At 33.3% G+C, this 26,585-nt stretch overlaps 1 protein-coding gene across 1 annotated transcript; it reads left to right on the top strand.

Annotated features, from left to right (window-relative positions):
* Window positions 1-1,489: 1,489 nt before the first annotated feature.
* On the top strand, window positions 1,490-19,013 carry LOC117329306 (ceramide phosphoethanolamine synthase-like). The gene is made up of 5 exons (XM_033887200.1): window positions 1,490-1,552; window positions 5,820-6,767; window positions 9,200-9,322; window positions 9,961-10,041; window positions 10,767-19,013. The coding sequence occupies exons 2-5, from the start codon at window positions 5,934-5,936 to the stop codon at window positions 10,788-10,790; spliced, it is 1,062 nt and encodes a 353-aa protein (XP_033743091.1). The 5' UTR covers window positions 1,490-1,552; window positions 5,820-5,933; the 3' UTR covers window positions 10,791-19,013.
* The last annotated feature ends 7,572 nt before the right edge of the window (window positions 19,014-26,585 follow it).

Raw genomic sequence — 26,585 nt, 5'->3', positions numbered from 1 at the left:
AAACCCCAGGCTTGCCTACATCAAACAATCTTTATTGTAGCTCTGTTGGTAACATAGCATTTCAATTTTTTTCTGTATAATGCATTCATTGCTCTTTTTTTTACTATGCTCGACAATATTTTTATTGTCTTAGTTTTTTGCTTGTTTTACAGAAAGTGCCGTTATGATAAAAAGGCAGGCCTATAAGAGAATAACTATCCTGTGTGTCTTACACTTCACCAAAAAACGTAAACCATGGGTGCTTAGCACGTTTATATGTCCAAGACCGATTTTAAACTAATATCTCTATATCTTAGTCTATCAGTCTTGGACTTATAAACGTGCTAAGCACCTATGCGTTAACGAATATTTGTACATTACCGGTTTTTTCTTTTTTCAAAGATTATAACTGGAGTTTTATTAAGATGAGCCTTACTTTCCAAATGTCACAATATATATCGAATTCAAGAAAAGCTTTCTGGAGACCTTTGCTGTTTCTGAAATAATTGATTAAGAACTGTAACAACAACAACAACAACAACAACAACAAAAAGAACAAAAAGAACAAAAAAGAAACAAAAAAACTTCAAGATCATTTAGATATATCGAGAACAAAACGGGGAGATATTTTCGCCTTGTTACATATACCCCCAATAATGCATGGTCACGTCAGTGGCTTGTAGTTTTTAACCCTAATAAATCGGAAACCATCACCATAAGTAGGAAATGATGCCCTCCAAATCACTCTATATCCTTCATATGAACCAAGTTCCTATAAATAACGTATCTTTCCATCTGCACCTCGGGAGTCTTTTTCTCTTCCAACGGTAGTTGGGCAGACCATGTCAACTACATTATCGCCAAAACATCACAACTCAGCTTTAAGCGGACTTTTTGTGGCTGTACAGAATAAAATACTTAAAACTTGCAGGTTTTCTTCAATAGATTGATGACATGTAGAATATGGTTATATTTCACCCAAAACTTTACTTCCAAGTTTAACTAGTATTGTTGCCATTAATTGGTAAACACGTTAATTTGCGAGTGAGTGTTTGTGGATGAATGGTGTTATTATAAGTTGCTGTTTAGAAATGGTGATAAGTTTACATATATGTCTCTGACACTTGTTCCTATTTCCCAGTGTAATCTTGTACAATAGTATCAATATGCTTGAAATGAAATGAAAGAAAGTTCGTTTAAACTAAAGCCTACAAATAAATAGCATTACATTTTTTTTTCTGTGATTAATTATCTTCCATAAACCAGAGACCTATATACTAAACCAGAGACATATATACAGACAGTATCGAACGCTTTTCTGAAATCGACAAACGAAACAAAATTGTCTGATTGTTTTATGACTGACTATGTTTCATCGACAAAACATTTTACGCCAGACGCCGGCGGGACACGCCCACCCAACAAAAGATGACCTAGATTTTGATGCCTCACCAAGATGTTTGTCATCCTCAGTGGAAAGCGCAGCCTCAGAGACACAGTTGTACGCATGCGTAACTCAGTTTGGGAGTGAAATGGAAAATGGTGAAAGATGGAAAGGGACAACACTAGAAAGGTAAGTGTCAAATAGCTAGAGTCTTGATAAAAACAAGCCGAAAGATTCGCATTTATAGAAGTTACGTTTTGGCTGTATTTCCGATGGCCAAACCCCGACTGTTGACAGACGATTTCGCAAAAGACTGAATAATCCTGAGCATATGCCGTGACGGTCACTCACCTGTTTTGGCGTGACGGTCACTGGGTCGGATGTAAATAGACAAGTAATATAAGCTAGCCATCATAATGCTACATTGTTTATTTCAAGAAATCACTGTGCATTAACCGTCTTTCTGAAACCCAAATTACTATTATTAAAGATAGACACACTTGCAGATCCAGGACTATTTATTTATATGAACTTCGCGATTCTTAACAAGTTACCGGTAGGTACTACTGACGAAATCCTACTGAATGACAGTTTACATTAGTTCAAAAATATGGCATGTAGGCTTACAGTACATTACAATAGCGCGAGTTCCCTCTGGCCTGACACCAGACTTTGACGTGCTGATAGCGAGATGTTTGGTTATTTACGAACCTTGTGTTAAAATGACAAAGCAAACAATGAAATAGTTGTGAAAGCAATGCTTTTTTGAGACAAATTTTCTTATTTTACCTAGATGGTGTAGAGCAAGGGTACGTAATTTCGCACAGTACGTAAATTCGCACACCTGACGATTTTTTGCGTTTTTCCTCTTAGTGGTCGAGGACTGTGTTTTTTTGTTTATATGTTGACTAATGTCAACCTTTAGTGGAACATTTCCCATTTTAAGTACATCTTTCCAAATTAAGTTCGTTTTGAAAACAAATTTTAACTGATACAACTCTCTTCCGATAAAATTGTTACCGGATGATTAAATATTTTATTTAAAATAATCCCAGTTGTTGATTGGCATGTGAATTTGCAAATATTTAAGGAAAATATCATTTGATCAGATTATAAACAAAACTGAATACAAATCCACCAAGTATAACCAATAACAGCGCTGACCTGCTGACACCCCGTCATTTTCGCCGCCTTGTTTACATTACCTCTGTAGGGAGCGATCATTATTTAAAGCAAACATGGCAGCAAATTGACACTTTCCAATTTTACATTATTTTGTTTTTAAAGATTTTTTAATCATGGCATTGGGCTTAATCTTAGTTTAGGATGTTGTTTGTCTACAAAATGGTTGAAAACTATTTTTACTAACAAAATTTAAGAAGTTAGATGGGTGTGCGAAATTACGTTCCCGATCGACTTCAAACCCAGCAATAAACACAAGTTAACAACAGCTCCCATGCGCAGTGTTACGTGTGCGCATATCAGGTTGCACACTTGTATGTTACGAAGCATTTGTACATCTAACAATGTGAGGTATTCTTTTTTGATTTGAAATTGATTTGATGGAAATGTATTTAAAAACATACCGAAAGTGTGCGAAATTACGTACCCCCACTCTACAGGTATGTATAGGCCTACAAAGTGACTTGCATATATATAGGAATATACATATATATAGGCCTACTGCCTGAGCCTCTGTTGAGTACAATGGGTTCATTCAAATCTTTCTAGAGAGTAGATTGATAGATTTTTTTATTTAGGTATTGTCCAATAATCTTACCATAGTGACGCAAAAACAAACAACCCTAGCTTTGTTATCAACTGTATTCTCTAGATATGTTCATTACAATGTGTAGAACTGAGGGATTACAAAGCTTATAACTATGTGTCAGAATCTACATCTACACTGTGCATGGATGAAAATTGAACAATTTTAAGTGTTTTATGTGTTTTAAACAGTATTACCGGTAAGGAGATATAATATAATATAGTGCTTATAAATATATTTTAAATGGACTTGCCAATAAGATAAATGTAGAACTTTATACTTAGGTAAATATAATATGTAGCTTTGTACAATGTTAGTTATCACCCGCATAATGGGAGGAACGTCATAAACAATTACGTCATAATCATATACTATTTTTAGACTTAGATGGGAGCCGCATTTTATGCACAATAGGGTAACAAAATTTGTAAAATTTGTCCTGATGAAGCCTATATAAGGCGTTTGGAAAAGTTTGGAAAATTCAACTTCGACTGCTGTTGTGATCGATATACTTATCGTAATGTGTAGAACTAATACATATGTGAATATACTGTTTCTACCACAATACCCTGTGTTATTCCACTCTCAAGCCATTGTATAAATGTGCCGACTGTTGGATAAATATATGTTATATACCACTAGTGGTATATGACCTTCCGGTCTTTTGATTGGTCAAGAATTCGAACTTTGATCCATGCTGCAATTGTTATTGACGTCATCAATAATCAAATGACGTCACATCACCGGGTCCCGGACGTCACCGGTACACTTTATTTGCATTTATACGCGAAATTAGACTTGGCCACGTTTCTCTTTGATTCAAGCTGATATTATTGTGGTAGAAACAGGTCACACGACTCGTGATTATTGGATATGGAATTTAATTCACACTCGTAAGTTATTTTTAAAAAGTTGCAAAAGACACCAGCTAAAGCTTGTGTCTTTTGTAACTTTAAAAAAATAACTTACTCGTGTGAAATAAATTCCATATCCAACAATCACTCGTTGTGTAACCTCTATATATATAATACTGTCATGCTAAATTATATTATTGATATTTTGTATGGATTGGGTCATCACAGTTAAGAGTCATTCGTGATTATAGACTACTGATCATACTCTATATAATTAATAATCAATGAAGTTTTCTGGGGCATGAGTACCTGAGTGATATCCTGTATCAATAGAAAATAAGATGGCTAAATTGTATTGCTATCATCAGTATCATGACAATAGTTTTGTGATACATTTGATGTATAGTGTTCCTTCAACACCAGATCCCTATACTGAAAAATTAAGAATGATATCTGGATCTTAACAATATCACTTGTAGATCTAGACATGTCTTATCTTGTGGTTTTCAAGTCATTAAACTTTAAATGTGCATGTATAATAATGAGTTACTAATAGATTTGGCCTAGATCACAACAAAACAAACTATGAGAACAACAATATATTGTTATGCTTTTCCATGGTAAATAAATTATTTGGGATTTAAAAGCACTGATTCAGCGTAACTTTTAACTGACTGAATTGAGCTGAGGTTTCAAATTCTACCTGGGCTTAAAGCTCTGAATTGGCCCTATATATAAAAATTACTTCTGCTACCACTCGGTACATATACTGTATAGCTCTTTTAATACCAACAAAATCATTTATTAAAAAGACCTCCCCCTATAACTATAACTGCATGCACTCCCAACCTTTTCAGGAAAAGTGGATGGGAATACATGAAGTTTAACCGTTTCTTACCTTGTTGATCTAATAATTTTCTTCATTCTTTTAACAAAAGTCTCTGGATTATTTATTTTTCCTTCGTACATGTTACATGTAAATAAAAAAAAAGTTCTTTTTTTTTCCACCCAGATTTCACATGGAAACCTTTCCCAATATATATATATGATTTTACTGAGTGAACCCCTTTTGTGTTTTTGTAAATAAGAGCACTCTAGATCTATAAGTATACTTATTAGATCAAAAATGGTATAGTCCTGGTCTAGCCTGACACTTCTCTAAGCACTGTAGATTTCAGATTTAGGTGACATTGCTTGGTCACGCATGATCTCATTTGCACATTGAATATCAAATATATTTATATATAAGTGAATAAGGAGACGGGCTATCATAATAGGTCAGGGCTACAGGCCTAGGGTAATCACAAGTCCCACAACAAGCTAAAGCATGGTATGTACCGGTAGTTTACACCTCAGATATAGGTTTTTGTGGAGCAGCCATAGCAAGAATCAGTTTGGATTTGGTTTATATATGAGTTTGTTTGAAAGGAAATTTACAATTTCAATGTCTACACATGTTTTTATAGACAGTAACTTAACCAGCTACTGCAGATTTTGTACATTACCTAGAATCTTTACAAAGAATGTAGTAATTACATGTAATGGCCAGCTGACATATTACTGTGAATTGTTGGTGAGTTTTAAATACCTGTAATTATCGTGAAGACCAAAGCTTGGAGCGAAAGTAATTTAATACGGGTTGGTAAAAACATGCCTCTGAGTTATATTCATTATCTTTTTGCAAGTGTACAGCTCATTTCATTTAAATCTTTGATGTGTGTTGTGCTTTTAGCTCTTATCAACCAAGCTTCTGACTGAGGTAAATATTATTAACATGTTATTCTGTCTCTAGTGACTGTGTGTACTGTATAACTCCTATTTCTTTGTTTTGTAGGTGGTGAGGACAATGAGAGATAAAACGGACACTAATTAGGAAATTCTGCGTGGTATTGCGTAATATCCTGTGGATCTATTGTCATTGTTGAACAACCCAGCTTTACCCTACATAATGAAGGAACTACAGCAGATTCAGAGAGAGGCACCCTCCAGGATGATTTCATATTTATTCCAGTCAGTTCGGAATGAGAGAAATCTGATGATGATGGTTAGCGTAATGATATTGATGTATTTCTTTTTTATGGACATTATACTGTATGCTTCCTTACAAAATACCAACCTTCTAGACCAGAAACGAGATGGGCCGTATTCGCCTTTCCACCCGTTGTCAATCAAACTGATCATGACTGATCCAGCTAGTCACTACATTATTAACCCTACGACGGAATATTTTGATCAAATAACGCAGTTTAGTAACATTTTCTATTTCATTACTCCAAATGTAATTAGCACATTTCACCTCTTCCTCGGACTTTTGGCAGCAAAGTTTGTATCGTCGGATTCATTAAGGAATCGTAGACTTGGTGTGGTAATTTATGAGATCCGGAGTTGGTTGGATGGATATGATGGAGTTGTGTACCGCAGTCAGTCAGGGAAAAGTCTGTATAAATCTAACAGACATACGTTTGGTTATTTAGTAGACTCTGTATGTGACACAACAGCTGGTATAGCATTATGTTTTGGTTGTTTGTTTTATTTGTGGAAATGTCCACCAACTACAAAAACAACAACTATTCCAGAAGTTTTACCTTGGACAAAACCTACAGAAAGCAATATACAGACTTCTGGTGAAAAATCAAACAGTGGAAAACCAAGTAAAAATATCATGTTTTTCAAAGTGTTGTGTTTTGGATTGATGTTAGCACTGGCTTCTCTGACATGGGACCGTACAGTGGAATCCTATGCCTCAGTTCTACAGAAAAAACTGGAAACCACACAGCAAACGGTAAGAATTTGGCTGATACATGCATTTTAAACGATGCTGTCATTTGAGAAAATACTGGTAAAGTTTTAATGTAAAGCTGATCTGAACTGCAACAATAATGCACAGGTGCCTGACTCATTTTTTTTTTTTATTATAAAATAACATGTAGGAGTACTTAAATGAGAAAATATATGTAAATATATGTACTCTTATATATGTTATTATTTTATAAAATGAGTCGCTCGATCGGGCACCTGTGAATAATGTATAACCTTCAGAAGGTTGTTAAAAGTAAATAATTTATATACAGTAATTACAGTACACGGTGTTCCTGAATGTTGGTTTTTGTTTAGTTTATTTTGTATCTCATTTAAAGCTGTACTGTTAAAGGTTTCAAAAGTTTTGTAAACGTATAGTAGTGTTACACATTCTATATTGCAGATCTAAATCTGAAATGATTTACAAAAACAAGGGAACAAAAGAAAGGGCTTTTTATTGGACCAAAAAGAGTTATTTGTGCATTAAAAACATACTTCAATTCTTTCACTCAATATAATTTTATATATACAGTAAAACCTGCTCTAACGGCCACCTTGAATAAGCAGCCACCTCCATCAAGCGGCCAGTCAGTGGTCTGCCTGATGAAAAACACTATATAATGAACCTTAAATAAGCGGTCACCTGTCTAACGCGGCCAACGGCCACAAAAATCTGCCCCAAGTCGTTGTATTGTCCTGTATTAAGCGGCCACTTTGTCCGGAAGTAGACATCCGCGATTATCATATATATGACCAGGTATTTTTTATCAAATTCATCAAAACTTTAATTTTTGTTGGTTTTCATTTCAAAATACACTGTACAAGGTATATTGTTATCAATATCAATAAGTGCATTATAATATGATAAATTCAATAAACTGTTGAAAAAAGAATTGGGCAACAGGCCGTTTCTGGCCAACCTGGTTTAAGCAGCCACCTGTCTTATGCAGCCAATATATATCTGTCGATCCCTTGGGTGGCCCCTTAATACAGGTTTGACTGTATGCCATATGCATATGGTGATCATATTGTGGCGTGGAGACTCAACAGTACTAGTTGTCGCACACTGCTAGGATTTGTAATGAAAGTGTAAGGTACTGATTTATTGAAATCTATGTATGGACTCTATATATATTCAGATATTAAATTTCGTAACATTCAGATATTAAATTTCGTAACAATTTGCAACTCGCTTGTCAGCTCCACCATACATGACTGTACATGTCTAATGAGAAATTTAAATAACAGGTCAAGTAGTTTATGACATAATGCCTTTAGCAATATTAATGCCTGCCATCAGCCTGATATTCAGTACTTTGTCTCATTATTTATATTGACATAGAGGTTATTAAGCTTGAACTTTAGGGTACAATGAGTATAGTCACTGATCAAGACATTGTGTGGATAAACCTGTAGCTTTATGTACATTGTATTGCTGATTTCACTGTGTATTTCCTCCTCTCGAGACATAGATATGCTTACAACAGGTTCTGATTGGCGTCACTGGTATGATCTGTTAACATTAGGCACTTGAAATTTATTTACATTACAATACAAGTCGAGTAGTTTTCTATCCTTTGTGTGTGTCGGTCTATAGAAGATGTAATAGTTATTGATAAAAATCAACAAAGGGAAATCTGTAATTTTTGGTAGTTCTATAAGAGGATACTATTAATTGTAAACCATGGTCTAACAAATGCACTGATACTGGAATTAAATTTAGACGGAAGTTTCACAAAGCTTTTGTTAATTGGTTTAATTATAACCCAATACTAATTAATAATTTTGGCTGTTGCTTTCTGATTGAGTTAAAGGTAAAGAAGATTGTTCAAGGTCACAGGCCTAGGTTTAAATGTGTTTTTTTTTTTCCTTTCTAGCAGTTGATCATGAACAGCTATATACAGTATATTTAGTTATACATGCATATGTAGTTTTTATGTACTACATATATAGGGCAGTTTGCGACGATGAGTTACTCTATCAAATTCATTTGAACATATATGATAACTTATCTAGAGTAAGTTTGAAATGTAGATATATTGCAGACATGTTCTTTAATGGTTGTTCAAATTCATAAAAGACTGTCTAGATCTACTATAGGAATCCAATATTCATGTTCACCCTGAAATTTGTGATACAGTTGTATTTATTTTACTAATAAAACACATATAACAGTTACTGACTGTTGGAGGAAATTTAAACCAGAGCACCCGGGTTACTACCCATGTGACCAGCAGTTGATCCCATACCTTTACATGTCCAATCAGGGAATCTAACCTCAGTAAATAGTGAGGATATCAATATATATAGCAGAGGTGGTTGAAGTTTTTGTCATGATGAAATTACTTCACTGTAAAAATGTGATGGATTTGTAGTAATGCATCTACTAAACATATTTTGGTTTTTAATTGGTAGGAGCTTCAGACAACTGTGCTACACTCAACAGGGACCTGGGTGATTGTGTGGATTTGGAGGTTATGTGAAGGCCAGGCCATGTTACAGATGATTCTTATTGCCATCTTCATTGATAAAATATGGGTAGGTATATCGGGGTATACAAATATCTACTAAACAAGCTGTCTGTCACTAATGGTCAGAAATTACAGTTCATCCATGTCCAGACCATGGGGTTTCGTTCTGTACAACGGACAGTTTGTTATCAGTTTTAATGAAGCTTGATCATGATATACCAAAGATTTATTTGATTATAGTAATCATGTATATCGGTAATCTTTTAAAAGTCTTATTATCATCATCAATGTTGATATTATTTTTACCTTGGAAACTGCATTTTTTGCACAGTGGTATATATATTGCTGGCAGTTCTAGATCCTCCCCTCAAAGATAATGTTTAATTATTATATAAACTAACTACAGATTCAGGCCCTGCTAAAGCCTTTGAGATCTCACTTAAACAATGTTTTCGTGAAAAGGGAAATGGTAGTTACTTCCCTTTGTTCAATGCTAACAGTATTGTGATAATGATAATCTTGATGTGCAGCAGTTTGAGGCTGAGAATGGATATGAAACACTGTCACACACCAACTTAACTATACCATTCATTAATTGCAACCCAAAGAAGAATGAGAGTGTTGTTATCACTTGTGAAAGAACAGTATATAACATGTGTTATAAAATATTTTTTGTTGTCAATTTGTTCACTTATTTCCTTTCAGGAATTTTTAAATCTTATTCAGTATTCAGGATTTATTATCCTTGGAGCTTTGAATATTTTTAGCGAGATTCACATTCGCCATGTAAGTATGAGGACAAATGAAAGGCTATAGGTACATGTATTTACACATGAAATGAAAATTTATATGTCACTTTCTAAAGTTTATTAATTTAGAAAAAAATTGCTGATGATTATTTAATATCAGAAGTTAGAACATGAAATTCAGAATTTTATATTTACCATCGTATGGCACTGCCACTATATAACCCTACCAATTCAGTTGCGAGTTCACCAGCCTATGAACTGCCAACAGGAAGTGATCTCTGCTACTGGTAAGCGCGGGAAATTTGAATTTGAAAATTTCAAAACAAAAATCGCATGACAAATAAAAAATCGCAGATGGTAAATATAAGAATTGAACGGCTTTCAGTTGGCATTCATAGTCAATATGAATTCCAACTGGACAGAGGCAAATTCAACATGAAGCGCTAGCGCACTTCATGGAATTTGCCTCTGTCCAGTTGGCATTCATATTGACTATGAATGCCAACTGAAAGCCATTCAATACTTAAATGAATATCTGAACAGAAAAGAAATTTAATGTCAATTACCAAAACAGTGATTTAGTGACAAATTCATGATTTTCAAAATTAATACATGGTATATATAAATATATATTTAGCACAGATTAAATTAACCAATATGTTCACGATCTAGAAATAGTAATATGATAAGCCGATAAATTGTACCATATACTTATATATTTGTAATTAATACCTTAAGTAACGTTTTCTTTTTTTTTTACAGGCCAAGTTAATCATTGGCATGTAATCAAGTGTGTACAGGAGAACAATGCTGGTGAATTTCATTTGTTATTGGGTGATTTTAGATCATCCAAGGGCGAACAAAGATGTTAAAACCTCGGTAAGTGTTTCCTACAGAGACATCTTGTACAATTCTGGGCACGTTTGAAAGATTCCTTATATTTAGGACAGAGCAAAATCCGTTACTTGTGGATAGGATGACGGTGAGTTACATTGGTACGGAGTCTGTAATTCTAGTTATTGTTCACAAGGATACTGTAAACTTACTTATTCTAACACAGTCAAATTTGAGCGCAAACGCAGAAAAATGTAAAATAGGATTTATTTGCTTGGACATGAATTTCGTCTCTGAAATTAGACACTATCTCAACAAGTGACCACTGACAGATGTATGAACTGTTTTCATTAAAATTGAGTTGTAGTTGTTTCATTGCTAAATTGCTAATATACCATCTCCAGCAATGACAATAGTAATCCATACGATCTCAGTCAGTAACGTGTTTGAAAGATTGTGCAACTATCTCAATTGTATCAAAGCATACTATAAACCAATGACTTTACACAGACCGAATGACAAATTCATTTATCGTAACATCACAGAGAAAACTATCAAACTCTTTTAAATTGAGGCAAAAAGATCAAGCCAAATATGGGGCATTTGTGTAAAATAACAAGAGTGAATATATATCGGACAAATTTCCAATGACGTAATTATGTAGCGGTAAAGTAATGGAGTTGTTTTCTGAATATGCGTGCAAAGAAAAAAAATTAACAGGGTTTCAAAAGGATCACACCAATAGGCAGAATGCTGGCATGTCATTTAATATACCATGATAAGTAACCCTTGATAATATACCATGATAAGTAACCCTTGATAATATACCATGATAAGTAACCCTTGATAATAACACCATGATAAGTAACCCTTGATAATAACACCATGATAAGTAACCCTTGATAATAACACCATGATAAGTAACCCTTGATAATAACACCATGATAAGTAACCCTTGATAATAACACCATGATAAGTAAACCTTGATAATAACACCATGATAAGTAAACCTTGATAATAACACCATGATAAGTAAACCTTGATAATAACACCATGATAAGTAAACATTGATAATAACACCCTCCAAGCCCAGGTAGATAATATATAATTCGTTGATTTGTCACCTGGCAGAAAGTGTAGTCTATTTAGATAAACAAAAGATTGAACACCTGACATGCAGCAACCTGTTCACGGCTCGCTACACACCAGGTAAGTTTTACCACAGGTGACTGCAGGTCACAATCATGGGGTCAATTAACGTTCATTAGTGTTCTTTGAGACTGTCAGAAGTGGTTGTCATTCAGAATAGCTGGGCAGTCTTATTACTGAAGTGACATATAGAGAAAAATAACGAGACTGAAAAAAATACCAGCATGCATAGATTAGCGATGCAAAACAGCGAAAAGCACTTAAATTAAACTACCGCTAAAATAAGTAAGTTTACAGTATTAGAAATCAAAGAAAAGGGTACTAAACCACTCATGAAATTTCTTGTTTGGGAAAACATTCATTATTTGAAGTGAATCCTTATTAGCTTATTGGTATGATAAGCCATTTGGGTCTATACCTAATCAATTCAAATATCTGTACAGTCAAACCTGCATTAACAGTCATCTTTATATCTAAAATTTAAAACAGGTATATATTGTATTATAAAAAGAGATATGTATATTTCTGAAAAAAAGTTCAATAAATCTATTGAAAAATATGTATGTCAATAATTAAAATATAAATATCTCAATTTTGAAAACAGATATTTCTACATTTTGCTTGTTCATACAGATATCAGTATTTGAATAACAGACATCTATTTCAAATATGGCAAGCTGTTCTGGTTTTCAAATACAGATACCATCCATATCTTTCTTCAAAGATATGTTTAATCAAAATACAGAATCTCTGATTCAAATACAGATACCTATATTTTGAATACCCATTCACATATCTCAAATTCAAATATAGTTATCTGTTTTTATGTCTGAAATAATTGCATCTGTGTTTCAAATGCATACAGCTATCTGAGTTAATGAGTGAAAACCCAAACGGCTTGCCGTATTTGTATACTGGTACATAAAGTCAGCTAACAACCATTTGTATGTTTAAAGTAACTTTGTTGAATATATTAAAACTTTGTTGAAATTAAAATTTAAACATAAGCCTGATCTATCTCGTGCCATTTGATAATTTCACAATCATGCATTAAGGGTAATAACGGTAAAAAGTGAAGTAACTCCTTCAAATGTTGGTAAATCGTTTGAAGTTGTTACACAACAGACAGGTGCTTGTATTATGTACATGTAGTGATATTGTACTGTAATGAATTTTTGTAGAGTGTATTTATATGTTTATTGTATTAGTTTTATCCTAATGAATCTCACGTGAACTGACAGCTATAATTCTGTGATGGTTGAGTGGTGATTGTTGATAATTGTACTGTTTTGAAAATTTGTTGTATGGTAGTAATTTAAGTACAGTTTAACAGGTGATCTGATATCAGTTTACAGTTTTTATAGATTTATTTATCTTAAGCTTAATATAGTTTGCTTTAAGAAAATACTGTTTTAGATTTTATATAGACCTACGCTTGAAGATGAACTTACCGGTATTTGTTAAACTTATTTACATATAAGTTATCTTTTTTTACACCTGTATGGCAGTATGTTTATTTTACTTTGCAACTAGTTTAACTTTAAGAATAATATTCTGTTTTTACCCTTAGATAATCCTATGGTAAGAGAAATAACGTTTTTATGATTTTTGTATTTTTGTAATTTTGTTGGATAGCATTATATACAATTCAGGTTGCCATTACGAGATTCTATTTATTTTTCTTCTTCAGCAGTGTCATTTAATGTATTTGTATTAAAGTAAGTATCTTATGCAGGTTATAAAAAACTAACCCTGGCAAACATTGCACGGGTTGTGATTTAAAGCTGTCTTGGTATGAAGATCAGCTCTTTGTGTACTCAAGTATCCTAGGATTATTATTTCTACCTAACATTAAGTGTATACTCGCATAATAATTTGTGCAAATAAGTTGAAGTATACTTGTGTCGCCAATTAAAAAAAAAACTGTAAATAAACGTGATATATTCGAGATATATATTTGTGTCACTGATAAAAAATATCTATATACATGTACACGTATGTACATGTATATGTGATATAATCAAAACATTTAAAGATGCACCATGTGGGTGGATCATAATTATATATAGATCTTGATAAGATTTTGGTGATCATTGGTCAAAAGGTCATTTCTTACAGCAGGTTTGATGAAGAAAAACTTACATAATAAACTTTATGTGATGTTATCAGAATTCAGGGTATTCCATTATCATTTTAAGTTAATTACCTCTGATGTTCAAAATAGGTGAAGGGGAATAACTCTACTGAATTTTAAGTTATTTGAAACAGATAGATATTAAATTATAATTAGCAAGAGTAAATGTCATTCACCAGAGTATTTAAATGTTTGTAGCTGTTTTGTCCAAATACTCTGCTAAAGCTCTGATCGTCCAGTTCTTTTGTTTGATTTTTTCAATCGATTACCCTTCTACCAGTTTATAATTTTCTTTTTCTTTGTGACAAACAAAAATAAGGAAACCAACCGTATACATATACTCCCTTGATTTTGACCTCTGGGACAGTCTAGTGTAACAAATGCTATAAACAATTGCAAAAGTGTTCTTTGTTAAGTTGTAATTTCCTGTGGAATCTACCAGTATGTGTGTTAATTAAATAGCTACAACCATATGTGTTTATCCTCTTATTTATATAGGTAAACCTTTGTGATGTAAGGTTAAAACAAACATAAACATCTAGTACTTACCAAAAAACATACAATATAATATTACCAAAGATTCAACAAGATATAAGGCATGACATTATCTGTAATTAAGGATTTTTTTTTGTTGGACACTATAATATAGAGCTTATTCATTGTCTACAATGTGTAGGGCTGCGTCTTTATCAAATATCAATGATAAAGATATATTGATACACTGTTTACATAGATTTTTGCACAAGTTCTTCCTTCACATTCAAATAAATTTATTTTATATGCCTAACATTTGCTAAAATAATTAAAAAATGTGATGTTGTTTTTTGTTTTGTTTTTCCTGGACATGAAATGAAATGTTGTATATAATATTGATTAATATATGTTTACATACACATGTTTATTTGTTTTAAACATTATTCAGTAATCAAGTTTACAATATATATATGATTTCATGTGCTTAATGATAATGGATATGTGCTTGTATCAGTCAGCATTCATTTCTTTTAAAGTTTTTTTTATATAGATATAGATATGATTATGAAAATATACACTAACAGTGAATTATTTTTTAACCAAAAATCCACTAGCTAAAAAGTGTTTACATTCCAAATATACCGGTATATAGGTTTTACATTTCTTCTTAATCAATTGGTCGCGAATTGACAAAGAAAATTGGATACAGCAAAGTTTACTTTTGACAGGTTATAATATATATATACATATACAGATATTTTATTTAAGTCTCATCTTTCGTAATAACATTAAAACATTGCTATACATGAATATGGAAGATCACATAAAATTTTATCACGAAAGCCACTCTAAAAGAGTTATGAGAGACTATAGATATTTAAGAAATAAGAAAAATTTGTGTTAATTAAATTTCTTGGTGATTTAAAATATCACTTAGGGCTTTAATTTGGCACAGAATTATATAATGTATTATTTATGTATAAGCCATCAACATTGTTTAAACCAAAATTGTATTTTCAAGGAGCATTACTATAGAAACATCCCCTTTTTTGCCTATATAAGATGTTTTTAAGGAATCCTTCCCATAGCAATTCTGTCTGTACAGATTGTGCTATGAATGTTGATCATCTGTATTTTCTACATTCAGAAATTCTTCTCTTTCATACTGTGTTTTGCAGGAACCTGCAAATATAAAATTACCCCGGGTACCAACTTGGTTGCAAAGGAATTCTCAAACTAATTTTTTTCTCTTTTTCTGTCTGTTTTAAAGGTAGCTATCGTTAAACATTTTTCCCCGCAGGAATTGATAAGAAAAAAGTGTTCTGAAACTCCAAGATTATTCATAGAATTATAGTTTTAGTTAAAAAATTGTTTGTTGTCATAAGTAAAACATTCTAATTGACTTTTCTGTCAATTACGATTTGTATTAACTTTTTTGTTACTTTTTGTGTTAGTACTGGATTATAGAACATTCTGTTCTCTGTGTACCCAGAAATATCAAACTTTATACAATGTTTTCCGAGTACCTGGTTATAGCTGTCATACTCTAGGGCACACAGTTCAAGACAGATTAGATGTACAGGATAGTTTTAAATGCTCAGGTTAAATATTTCATACCGTTCATAAAAACTTGACAGAGTGTTGTTTTTAATTACAAATTATGGAAAATGTTCATAAGAACTGGAATAAGTGTTGTTTTAAACTATAAATTGTAATGTTCCAGATTTAAGGGAATGATATATTGTTTGAATATATATACTCAGGTGGTACATGTCATGATCTGGAAAGAGTAGAATTGTTTTGTTTGGTGTTTGAATAATACAAATGTTTATCAATTACAATGTATTTCATTGAACTAGTATTTATTGGTGTAAAACAAATGAGCATTTGTTTACAAATAAAAGAGATTTTATAATTTCAAACCCCTCTATGTCTTGTTCCAAGATAGATGAATATTATGCCAAGGTGACATATACAATGTAGGTATTACTATGTCAGCATCAACTCAAGTTCCTTTGGATCAATCAAACTCAAACTTCATGCAGATTTCCTTGCCAAAAGTGCTTGCTTGGATTGCTTTTAAGGTCCGAAGTTCAAAGGTCAGGTCACTTTTACTTAGAATAGAAAATTAGTTTTATTGTGATAACCGAAGTTCCTTTGGGCCCATCAAACTAAATTTATATGCAGTTTTTCTTTACTACAAGTGCTTGCATGGGATTAGTTGGTTTTTTTTTACTGATCCAAAAGACAAAGGTAAATGTTACTGTTACTATAAATAGAAAATCTGTTTCAGTACAATAACTCTTGTAAACAACTTTCTGTGCAGCTGACACATCCACTTCTGTGAATTTTTTTATTGATATAGGCATATGCATGTATTTCAAATTTTACAAATTATAAAAACTTCCAATTTTTGAGGGTATAAACTTCCAATGCCATGCCATTTAATTACAGTGTAACATATTGACAGCATTTACTTTTATGTGTGCAATTTTTGGGTCACCTGAGCAAAGCTTAGTGACCTTTTCCAATCTGGCTTAGTCTGTCATAGTGTTTCGTCTGTCATTAGTTAACTTTTTTCACATTTTTGACTTCTCAAAAACTCTGGAACCTTTTTTGATGAAGTTTTGCAGAAATCTTCCTTAGCTTAAGGTTTACCAAAATAAGTGGTCCCTTCCCCGCTGGGGCCTGAAGGGCAGGACCAAAAGAGGTCAAATTGACAAATTGATTTCAAAAATCCTCTTCTCAAGACCCAGATTTGGTAGAATCAAATACTCTTCATGGATAAAAAGTCTTAAGGTGTTTTATCAAAATTGTAAATTTCATGGCCCCTGGGTTTCATGTTTCTCCCTGGATGAAAGAAAATCCCATTTTAATGGAAATTATTCCAAATTAGTTAGAGCGGTGAGGATCGGGGAGTAAAACTTAAGTATTATTTATATAGAATCAAAACTGTATGTAAATACAAAATGTACATCAAAGATAGTTACAGGTTTAAGACTCAGGTGACCGTTAAGGCCCATTGGCCTCTTGTTATGTCTGTAGAAAATGTAAACTAATGGTTTTAAACAGCATTCCAATTTGGCATATTTGTTAATTTGTTTTCATGTGTCATTAGAAAAGTGGTGTTAAAAATATGTTTACAAAAAGCATTTTAAGGGTAGTTTGAAACATGTTATTTCATTTAATATGAATAGGGTGCTAGAGTTATTTCTTTATTTGTGCTGAAAGTTGAAATAAAGCTTTATCAAATACATGTTGTATGTTTTAAAACAAAATCAAACTCGGTCCTCAACATACAATATGATGTTAAAGTAAACATACGCAATCAGACAAGTAAATATTGTATGATGGTGGTCGGATAGAAATTTATGAATCTGACTTTTAACATTTCTGTATGGAGATATTATTTCTTATTTGTAATAATTTGTATACAGTGAGAGGTTGACTCCGGTTTGTAACATTTCTGTATACAGTGAGAGATTATCTCTGATTTGTAACATTTCTATATACAGTGAGATTATCTCTGATTTGTAACATTTCTGTATACAGTGAGAGATTATCTCCGATTTGTAACATTTCTGTATACAGTGAGAGATTATCTCTGATTTGTAACATTTCTATATACAGTGAGAGATTATCTCTGATTTGTAACATTTCTATATACAGTGAGAGATTATCTCTGATTTGTAACATTTCTGTATACAGTGAGATTATCTCTGATTTGTAACATTTCTATATACAGTGAGAAGTTAACTCTGGTTTGTAATATTTCTATATACAGTGAGAGATTATCTCCGATTTGTAACATTTCTATATACAGTGAGAGGTTAACTCTGGTTTGTAACATTTCTGTATACAGTGAGAGGTTAACTCTGGTTTGTAACATTTCTGTATACAGTGAGAGATTATCTCTGATTTGTAACATTTCAGTATACAGTGAGAGGTTAACTCTGATTTGTAACATTTCTGTATACAGTGAGAGATTATCTCTGATTTGTAACATTTGTGTATACAGTGAGAGGTTAACTCTGATTTGTAACATTTCTATATACATTGAGAGATTATCTCTGATTTGTAATATTTCTATATACAGTGAGAGGTTAACTCTGGTTTGTAACATTTCTGTATACAGTGAGAGATTATCTCTGATTTGTAATTTTTTCTATATACAGTGAGAGGTTAACTCTGATTTGTAACATTTCTGTATACAGTGAGAGGTTATCTCTGATTGGTAACATTTCTGTATACAGTGAGAGGTTAAATCTGATTTGTAACATTTATGTATACTTTGTAACATTTATGTATACAGAGATAATTTTGTTTTGTTTAAGTCACATTCTATATATTGGGTTGGCCTGTCACCAAGTGTTTGACATCATCTTTAATAAAATTACTTCATGTTTGTTATTTTGTTATATATTTGTTATAATTATCTGTCAAAAGTTCAATAACGAAACATACAATTTGTTTAGGACACCTATGTAGTATGAATGTCCCCGTACAATGTGTATATGATAGTGAGCCAGCCATTATCTTGGCCTATATATAGCCTAAACCAGTCATAATTAGAGTACATTTCCATTGACCTATTGGAAATGCTGAAATATACATACAAATATTGCCATGAATTCCTGTCTCGCGAAAGCAACATTTTCAAAGTAATACACCCCCGCCCCTACAGCACTCTTGCCACGCTACTGGAGTATGCATGACGGCCATTTTGGCTGTTACACCAAGGTCCGAACAAAGTTTTATTGACTTAGCGTTACACCAATTAACTGTATAAGGTGTTGAATAATGCAGTATTTACTATAAACAATAACAACATTGGATAGTGATAGTCTACAGATGTGAAACGTCATATGACATCCATGGGGACTGTACAGTTGGAAGCAAAATTAGCCATGTAGGGCAGGAAACTGGCACAAAGAGTAGCGTATTTTAATATAACGAAACGTGATTGGACAATTAGGCTTGTTGGGTAGGTGGGTAGGAAGCTACGCTGTAACAAAAAAGGAACAGTAATTTTTTTAAATCCAGAACGCTATTGGACAGAAACTAACGTTGTAGGGAAGGAGGCTGCGGTCTAAAGGACGGCGAATTGCTACATGTATATACCAAAACACGATTGGGCAAAAAAAAAACCTAATTCATCTGGTCAGACACATATATAGCACATAATTGTTTTACTCTTATAACATAAGAGGCCGCTGGTCGGCTCTTTTTCTATCGGATATGATTTTGCCGACTGCGACGGCGCCTGTCAAAAGTATCTCGCCGTGTAAAACCTCTAACATTGTTTGAGTAATAAATGTTTCTGATCTGGTAGAGTAGGGGCGGTCACAAAGGGTAGTTAATTGTTTCAATAAAAAAGTCATTAGACACAAAAGTTAGCCTTGTAGGGGATCGGCAAATTGTAGTGACAAAACGTCATTGGACTAAAAATCTAGCCTTGTTGGATGGGTGGCCGTCACAAACGATAGTGAATCATTAAATATGAAAGCGTCATTGGACGAACAACTAGCACTGTACGAAATTAGACTCAATTATTTGAATTGTAAAGTATGAAATTGTCATTGGAAAATTCAAAAAATCCTCGTAGAACCAAAGCAATGGTGCGGTATAGACCGCTTGATCACGATTAGTGTACATACATAGCCCCACGGGTAGTTAGGAGCCTACTTTGTAACTTCCAATAAACTCTCCTATAAACAGACATATATTGACTTACGTTCGATATCTGTTATTGCCTACATGCCTGTGAACACGGCGTACCTTAGCGGTACGTGTCACGAGATTTATGTAGGTTGTAGGATCAACCGACCCCACTTTTAAACTACGTAAATTGATTTCTATGATAAATGTGTTGATGATTAAATTAGTGTTTCTTTAGAATATAATTCACAAATCTTATAAAATTGCCAGGTACAGAATGTAACAACTTGCATGAGTCGGCATTGTTACTGATGCTACGAGAGACTATAGACAGATATCTTGTTTATTTTAATTGAAGTCATAACAAATCGTTTGAAATCCTAATAGGAAAAATGTCAGTTATGTAATGATAATTGATTTCAGTGTCTGTCGTGGTTTTCCCGGGTGACGATACTTTTTTCTCTTACCCTTGACAGGGATATCCGCAGTTTTACCGGGGTGAGATTTTCTTATCTCACCCTAGGGAAAAGACAAGCTACACGTGCTCTTTTCACGTTCTGAACAATTGTATTTCGTCACGTCAACAATACAATGACGTCACGGCAACAGTACAATGACGTCACGGCAACAGTACAATGAGGTCACGTCGACAATTCAATCTCGTCACGTCAACATTTCCTTGCATTGATGTAACGTCAATATTAGATATATAAGAGGGTAAACAGGGTAAGAGAAAAATAATCATTCCCCCCCCCCCCCCCCCCCCCCCCCCCCCCCCCCCCCCATGGAAGTGAGACAGGGGAATCTCAACCCTCAGGGTAAGAAAATTAAGCTGCCAAACACTCGGCAAGCCTCATGTTTGGCAACTTAATAATCTTCCCCTCGGGTTGAGATTCCCCTGTCTCTCCCTCAAGGGGGTGAAAGATTCTATTGATCCGTAACAATCATTGTATAGGGTAATGTAATGTACAGTGAAATGTCAGCGTTTCCGAAAGTGAATTCATATTTCTGTTGTGTATACATTACATGTTAAACAGTCGCACAGGAAATGTACTTTGGATTTGCTGAGTGTTATGTTTTCAAGTGTTAATTTGCGGTTGTATCACGCCTCAAGCGGGCTAATCACGCGCGGATATCAGCAGAATCCAGAGGACAATGAAGCCTACATGACCTTGGCATGGTATGTTTAACTTTCACGTCATACTCGATACTCCAGGGTAATTGTGATATTGCATCAAAGACATCGTTATTGAATTGAATGCTAAAAGATGATTTGAAAAGATACCTTAAAAGTTATCCGACAATCAAGCTGAAAATGAAATACATTATAACCTTGCTGAATTGCATCATTAAACAATATAATAGAAATCTAGATGGTCATTCTCACTACGTTACATGACAACATCCCATAAGGGGTCACGCCAGGGTGACCTTTTGGATTAACCAATCAAATTACTACTTACAGAATATCGTATGTGCTAATGATTAGAGTCCATATAGCTATACAAATGCTGTACCGAAATGTTAGCTTCATATGCATTTTGTGACGAATGTGTGAGCGATCGATGACATCGAAAAATTGACAATTCGACCTGAAAGTGAAATATTGAGATAAAAAGGTCGTTAGATTGTTCATGTAAGGTAATGAGAATGAGCATTTATATTTTAATTGGATTGCATCATAAACATAGTACAATGTTTTGTATCGGTTTAACGTCCATATATTCAAGGTCATAAGAAGGGGTTTCAATGAGACGGACAATGGAGAGATCAACAGGAATGAAAGGTTAAAGGTTCCCTGTGTTATATTGGAGACATTTTGGTCTCTTCAATGTCTCCTAAGTAGCGGGTCTCCAGTTCTGTAATGTCCCATTAACAAGATTCAAGATTTCAAGATTTTATTCAACACTCAGACACATAAGATATGTGTAAAATGAGGAGGCATACAAATACATTTGACAGAATGGACAGTTAAATTTGGTAATAACAGTTACATGTACATGTGTGTATATAATAACACCAGCTGCACACACACCCACGCACAATGCATACATTATACAATTTGGACACGCGCTCGCACACGCACCTACATATAACTCGTTCTTATAAATCTACACTATGTTTATAAATGTATACATATAAATAGCTTAATATTTAAATCAGAACAGTTAAACATTTGCACACGAATTAATTACAAAAGAGGAGACATTTTGGTTAGGAAAATAGATAAACCTGTCAGAACTTGTTGGTTGCATATTGATAAAAAAAACCTTTAACTTATCGATATTTGGGTTTGTATAATAATAGCGAGGTATATATTTGTTAACAAACAAGTAATGAAATTCGTCGCCAATACTGTCCACGCATAAATTACATAAACGATTCTCTCTAGAGATATTATACCATCTACCCGTTTCTATTGGGAATTTAAAATTCGAAGTGCGCAGTTTTGTTATTTGTATTCTGGCATGTTCTGACAGATTAAGTAAATATTTTTCTATACAAAATTCTGTATTGCATACAGAGTAGAATTGTCCACGAGATGAGTTAGCACAGGCGGAAAACCATCTTTGTATAAACTGATCAATCAGACGTTGTTTCAAAACATCTTTGTAGAAATTATCAGGCATCTGTATTTTATTATCGAATATAAAAGAAAATCCAGTTTCGTTCAAAATATTTTGTAAACATTTAATCCATTTAAAAGAAAAACTAGCGTCATTTTGCAATTGTAAGGCTAATTGTAATAAAATGCTACTTAGTTTATTGTCATTGCTTAGCAGTCTATTCCAAAAACATACTAATCTTAATTTAACATTTATTTCTAACGGCACACGACCTAGCTCACCATAAATCATAAAGTTTGCGGTAGTAGACCTCACTTTCAGAATTCTTTTGCAAAACTTAAGGTGAACCTGCTCAGTCATTTTCAAATTTTCGAATCCCCATACATCTGATCCATACAATAGGATCGGCTCTACTAAAGAATCAAAAAGTTTTAATTGTATATCTATCGGAAGAGAAAGATTCCTGATTTTTTTATGCATAGAAAATATTGCGTAATATTGAATATTAACAGAAGGCATCGGAGAAATCACCTGTAAGGGGGTCGGGGAAGGGTTTCACCTGTAAGGGGGTCGGGGAATCAAAATTCTGTAAATCCGAAATGGCTTCCTTTAAAAATAAAAATAACATTGACCGACCAATTTAAGCAAAGTTGGGCGGAAACATGTAGAAACTCTCCAAAATCCATAAATTATAGAGTTTTTAAATCTGAAGTTACTTTTGAAAATTATTTTAATATTCTTTCCAGAAAAGATGCTATATTATTGTGTAAATTCAGAACAAGAAATAGTCACTTACCTATTGAAACTGGAAGTTGGCGACATATACCGAGGGAAGAACGTCTCTGCCAGAAATGTAATAAAAGAGATATTGGAGACGAATATCACTATATTTTTTAATGTTAGACCTTAGATATTGAAAGGAGAAGTTTTTTACCTCAAAAATTAATCATCCGACATAGTGTAATTTCATTGCAAGATATCATGACGTCCAAAAGACTCTCTTCCTTAAAAAAAGTTATGTAACTTTATCAAAAAAATCAATTTCGTATGTTCCCCTGAGTAGATACTAGATATTTTAATTCAAATATAAGTTTACATCTTTATGATACTTTCATCCCTCTGTATATCCACGCATGTTCACCCATATTATTGTAAATTTACATGTATTGCATTTTGTAGTCTATCTCTGTATACCTGTATAGGTGTTGAGATAATAAATGAATTTGAATTTGAATTTGGGAAGGGTTCTTTTTTCTGGTCAGTATCGTAACTCCCATACTGACTTAAGTGATGACATTTGCATACGTATGTACATTTTGTATAATGTATGTGTCACATCGTCTATTACAGTGTGGCTGCTCATATAAAACAATGCCAATATTGTAGTAACTGGAGGAGGACAAAGAGCATCCCTGACCCCAACCACAAAACGGAGATTATATCTAAACATTTACATATCTACGAAATTGTACTGACGGATCGAGCTTGTATAGATATGGTTAGATTTTCTTTGTATGATGTTTACACTAAATATAAAAGAATTTTATATATTTGTTTTATATTTATATACTTGAATATGATTATAATATATATATATACTTACACATATATCCTTAATAGAGGTTACTCAACGAGTGATTGTTGGATATGGAATTTATTTCACACGAGTAAGTTATTTTTTTAAAGTTACAAAACTCGTGTGAAATAGATTTCATATCCAACAACCACTCATTAATTGTGTAGCCTCTATATTTACATCTTTCCCTACTTCAGCTTTGTAAATTCTGTCTGCGAATAATTTAACGTCTACGCAGTGAAAAGAGGCTCAGTGGATTAATAAGCGCGGGAATCGGTAACATAATCATGACGTCGTCTCATTGTGATGTTACCGGAACGTCGATCAACTAGACGGCGCCATTTTGAAAGGACTGATCAACGCAATTTTAGCGTTTTCGCCTGTTGCCCGATGATTTCTGCACAAAAAGCTAGCAGCAAGCGAGTATTTTGTCAAAAACTAAATTGATTATTGCGGACATTCGATCACGTCACTACTAACTTTGTGTCAATACACGCTGTGCTTGACAGCCATAGTTTATCTGAGACGGAAATTGTGGATTGTGAATGTATCAATTAATTAAAGCCACATACTCCCAAAGAAATATACATAAGTGTTTACATTTTGACCTCTTTACATATTTCAGACTTAATATAATTATACCGAACAAATTATCGCGAATCAAAACCTGGATGAATGTGTATTTATGAAAGAATAGGGGAAATTCCCAAAAATAATAACTGGGTCCGACGGACCAAGTTTCTATCCAAATTAGTCCCACAATGCAACGGACGGGTTATCAGTCAATAACAATAATGGCGGAACGCCGAAAGCATGTGCTTGCCAAAACGCAGATAGATTTCTGCCAAAAAGAAACGTAAAATGGACTGGAATCGGCAAAGCCTCTGGATTTCCTTGGGAGAAGAATGGCTTCGTTGGAACTTAGCAAGAGAAGAAAAGGGAATAGACTCGAATTCCGATTTTGCCGGACGTCTTTTGGTTTGCTGGTTAGCTTTTTCTATTCCTCGTACATTATCAATTTTTTTTTTATCAATATTGCTATATTTTAAAATAAGTATTTAGTTGTGTTTTTGTTACTATTGATCAGTTATTACGTGAATAGTTTGTTAATGTGTTCAAATGAAAGTATTAATAGGCAAGTTTACGCATAATCGATATGTAAACAACGGCAATGTGCTTAATTTATTTCACGGGGGTAGGCGCGGACCTTCGTCACAAAAAAATAATTGTCAGATAAAAAATAAAAAATCACGACTACATATCTTTACATATCAAGCACAGCGGGTATTGACACAGATTTAGTAGTAACACGGTCGAATGTTAGCTTACCTCGTTGAGAAGTTTAACATTCACTCATTTCCGCAAGCTTCAGTTTAGTTTTTGACGATATACTCACTTACCGTCAGCTTTTCTTTTGAAAACGGCACCGTCTAGTTGACGTTCCGATAACGTCACAAAGAGACGACGTCATGATTATGTTACCGATTTTCCCGCTTATTACTCCCCTGAGCCTTTTTTCACTGCGTTTACGCTAATTTTAACGCAGTCGTTTACTAAGCTGAAGAAGGGAAAGGTGTAAGTATAATCATATACCTTTTGTATATGTACATACAGACTTACACATATACGCTTACATAATTATATCATATATACACGTATACACATACTTGTATATTTATATCATATATACACGTATACACACACACTTGTATAATTATATCATATATACACGTATACACACACTTGTATAATTATATCATATACAGTATACACGCATACACACTTGTATAATTATATCATATATACACGTATACACACACTTGTATAATTATATCATATATACACGTATACACACACTTGTATAATTATATAATATATACACGTATACACACACTTGTATAATTATATAATATAACACTTATTTAATCATAAATAATACTGCGTACTTTATAGATGCTTCACATTAATTTCCTATCTTGTATATCATTATCTCGCATTTTATTGCCTACATCATTCAATAGATATTGTGTGTACGTCCTTATCAAGGTCATCAGCGTCGGTGACGTCATCAGCATGTTGTATATGTACTTGCTATAGATTTAATGGGACCTTTGACAAAGTCATATCGTGTGATGTGTATTAGCTGACCACCTAATCAGTCTATCTCTGATATACACTGTATATGACTG

Source organism: Pecten maximus, chromosome 6, assembly GCF_902652985.1.
Source record: "Pecten maximus chromosome 6, xPecMax1.1, whole genome shotgun sequence".
In the NCBI taxonomy this organism is placed as follows: domain Eukaryota; kingdom Metazoa; phylum Mollusca; class Bivalvia; order Pectinida; family Pectinidae; genus Pecten; species Pecten maximus.
The sequence above is the reverse complement of the archived record's forward strand: the minus strand, read 5'-3'. Positions and strand labels throughout refer to the sequence as shown.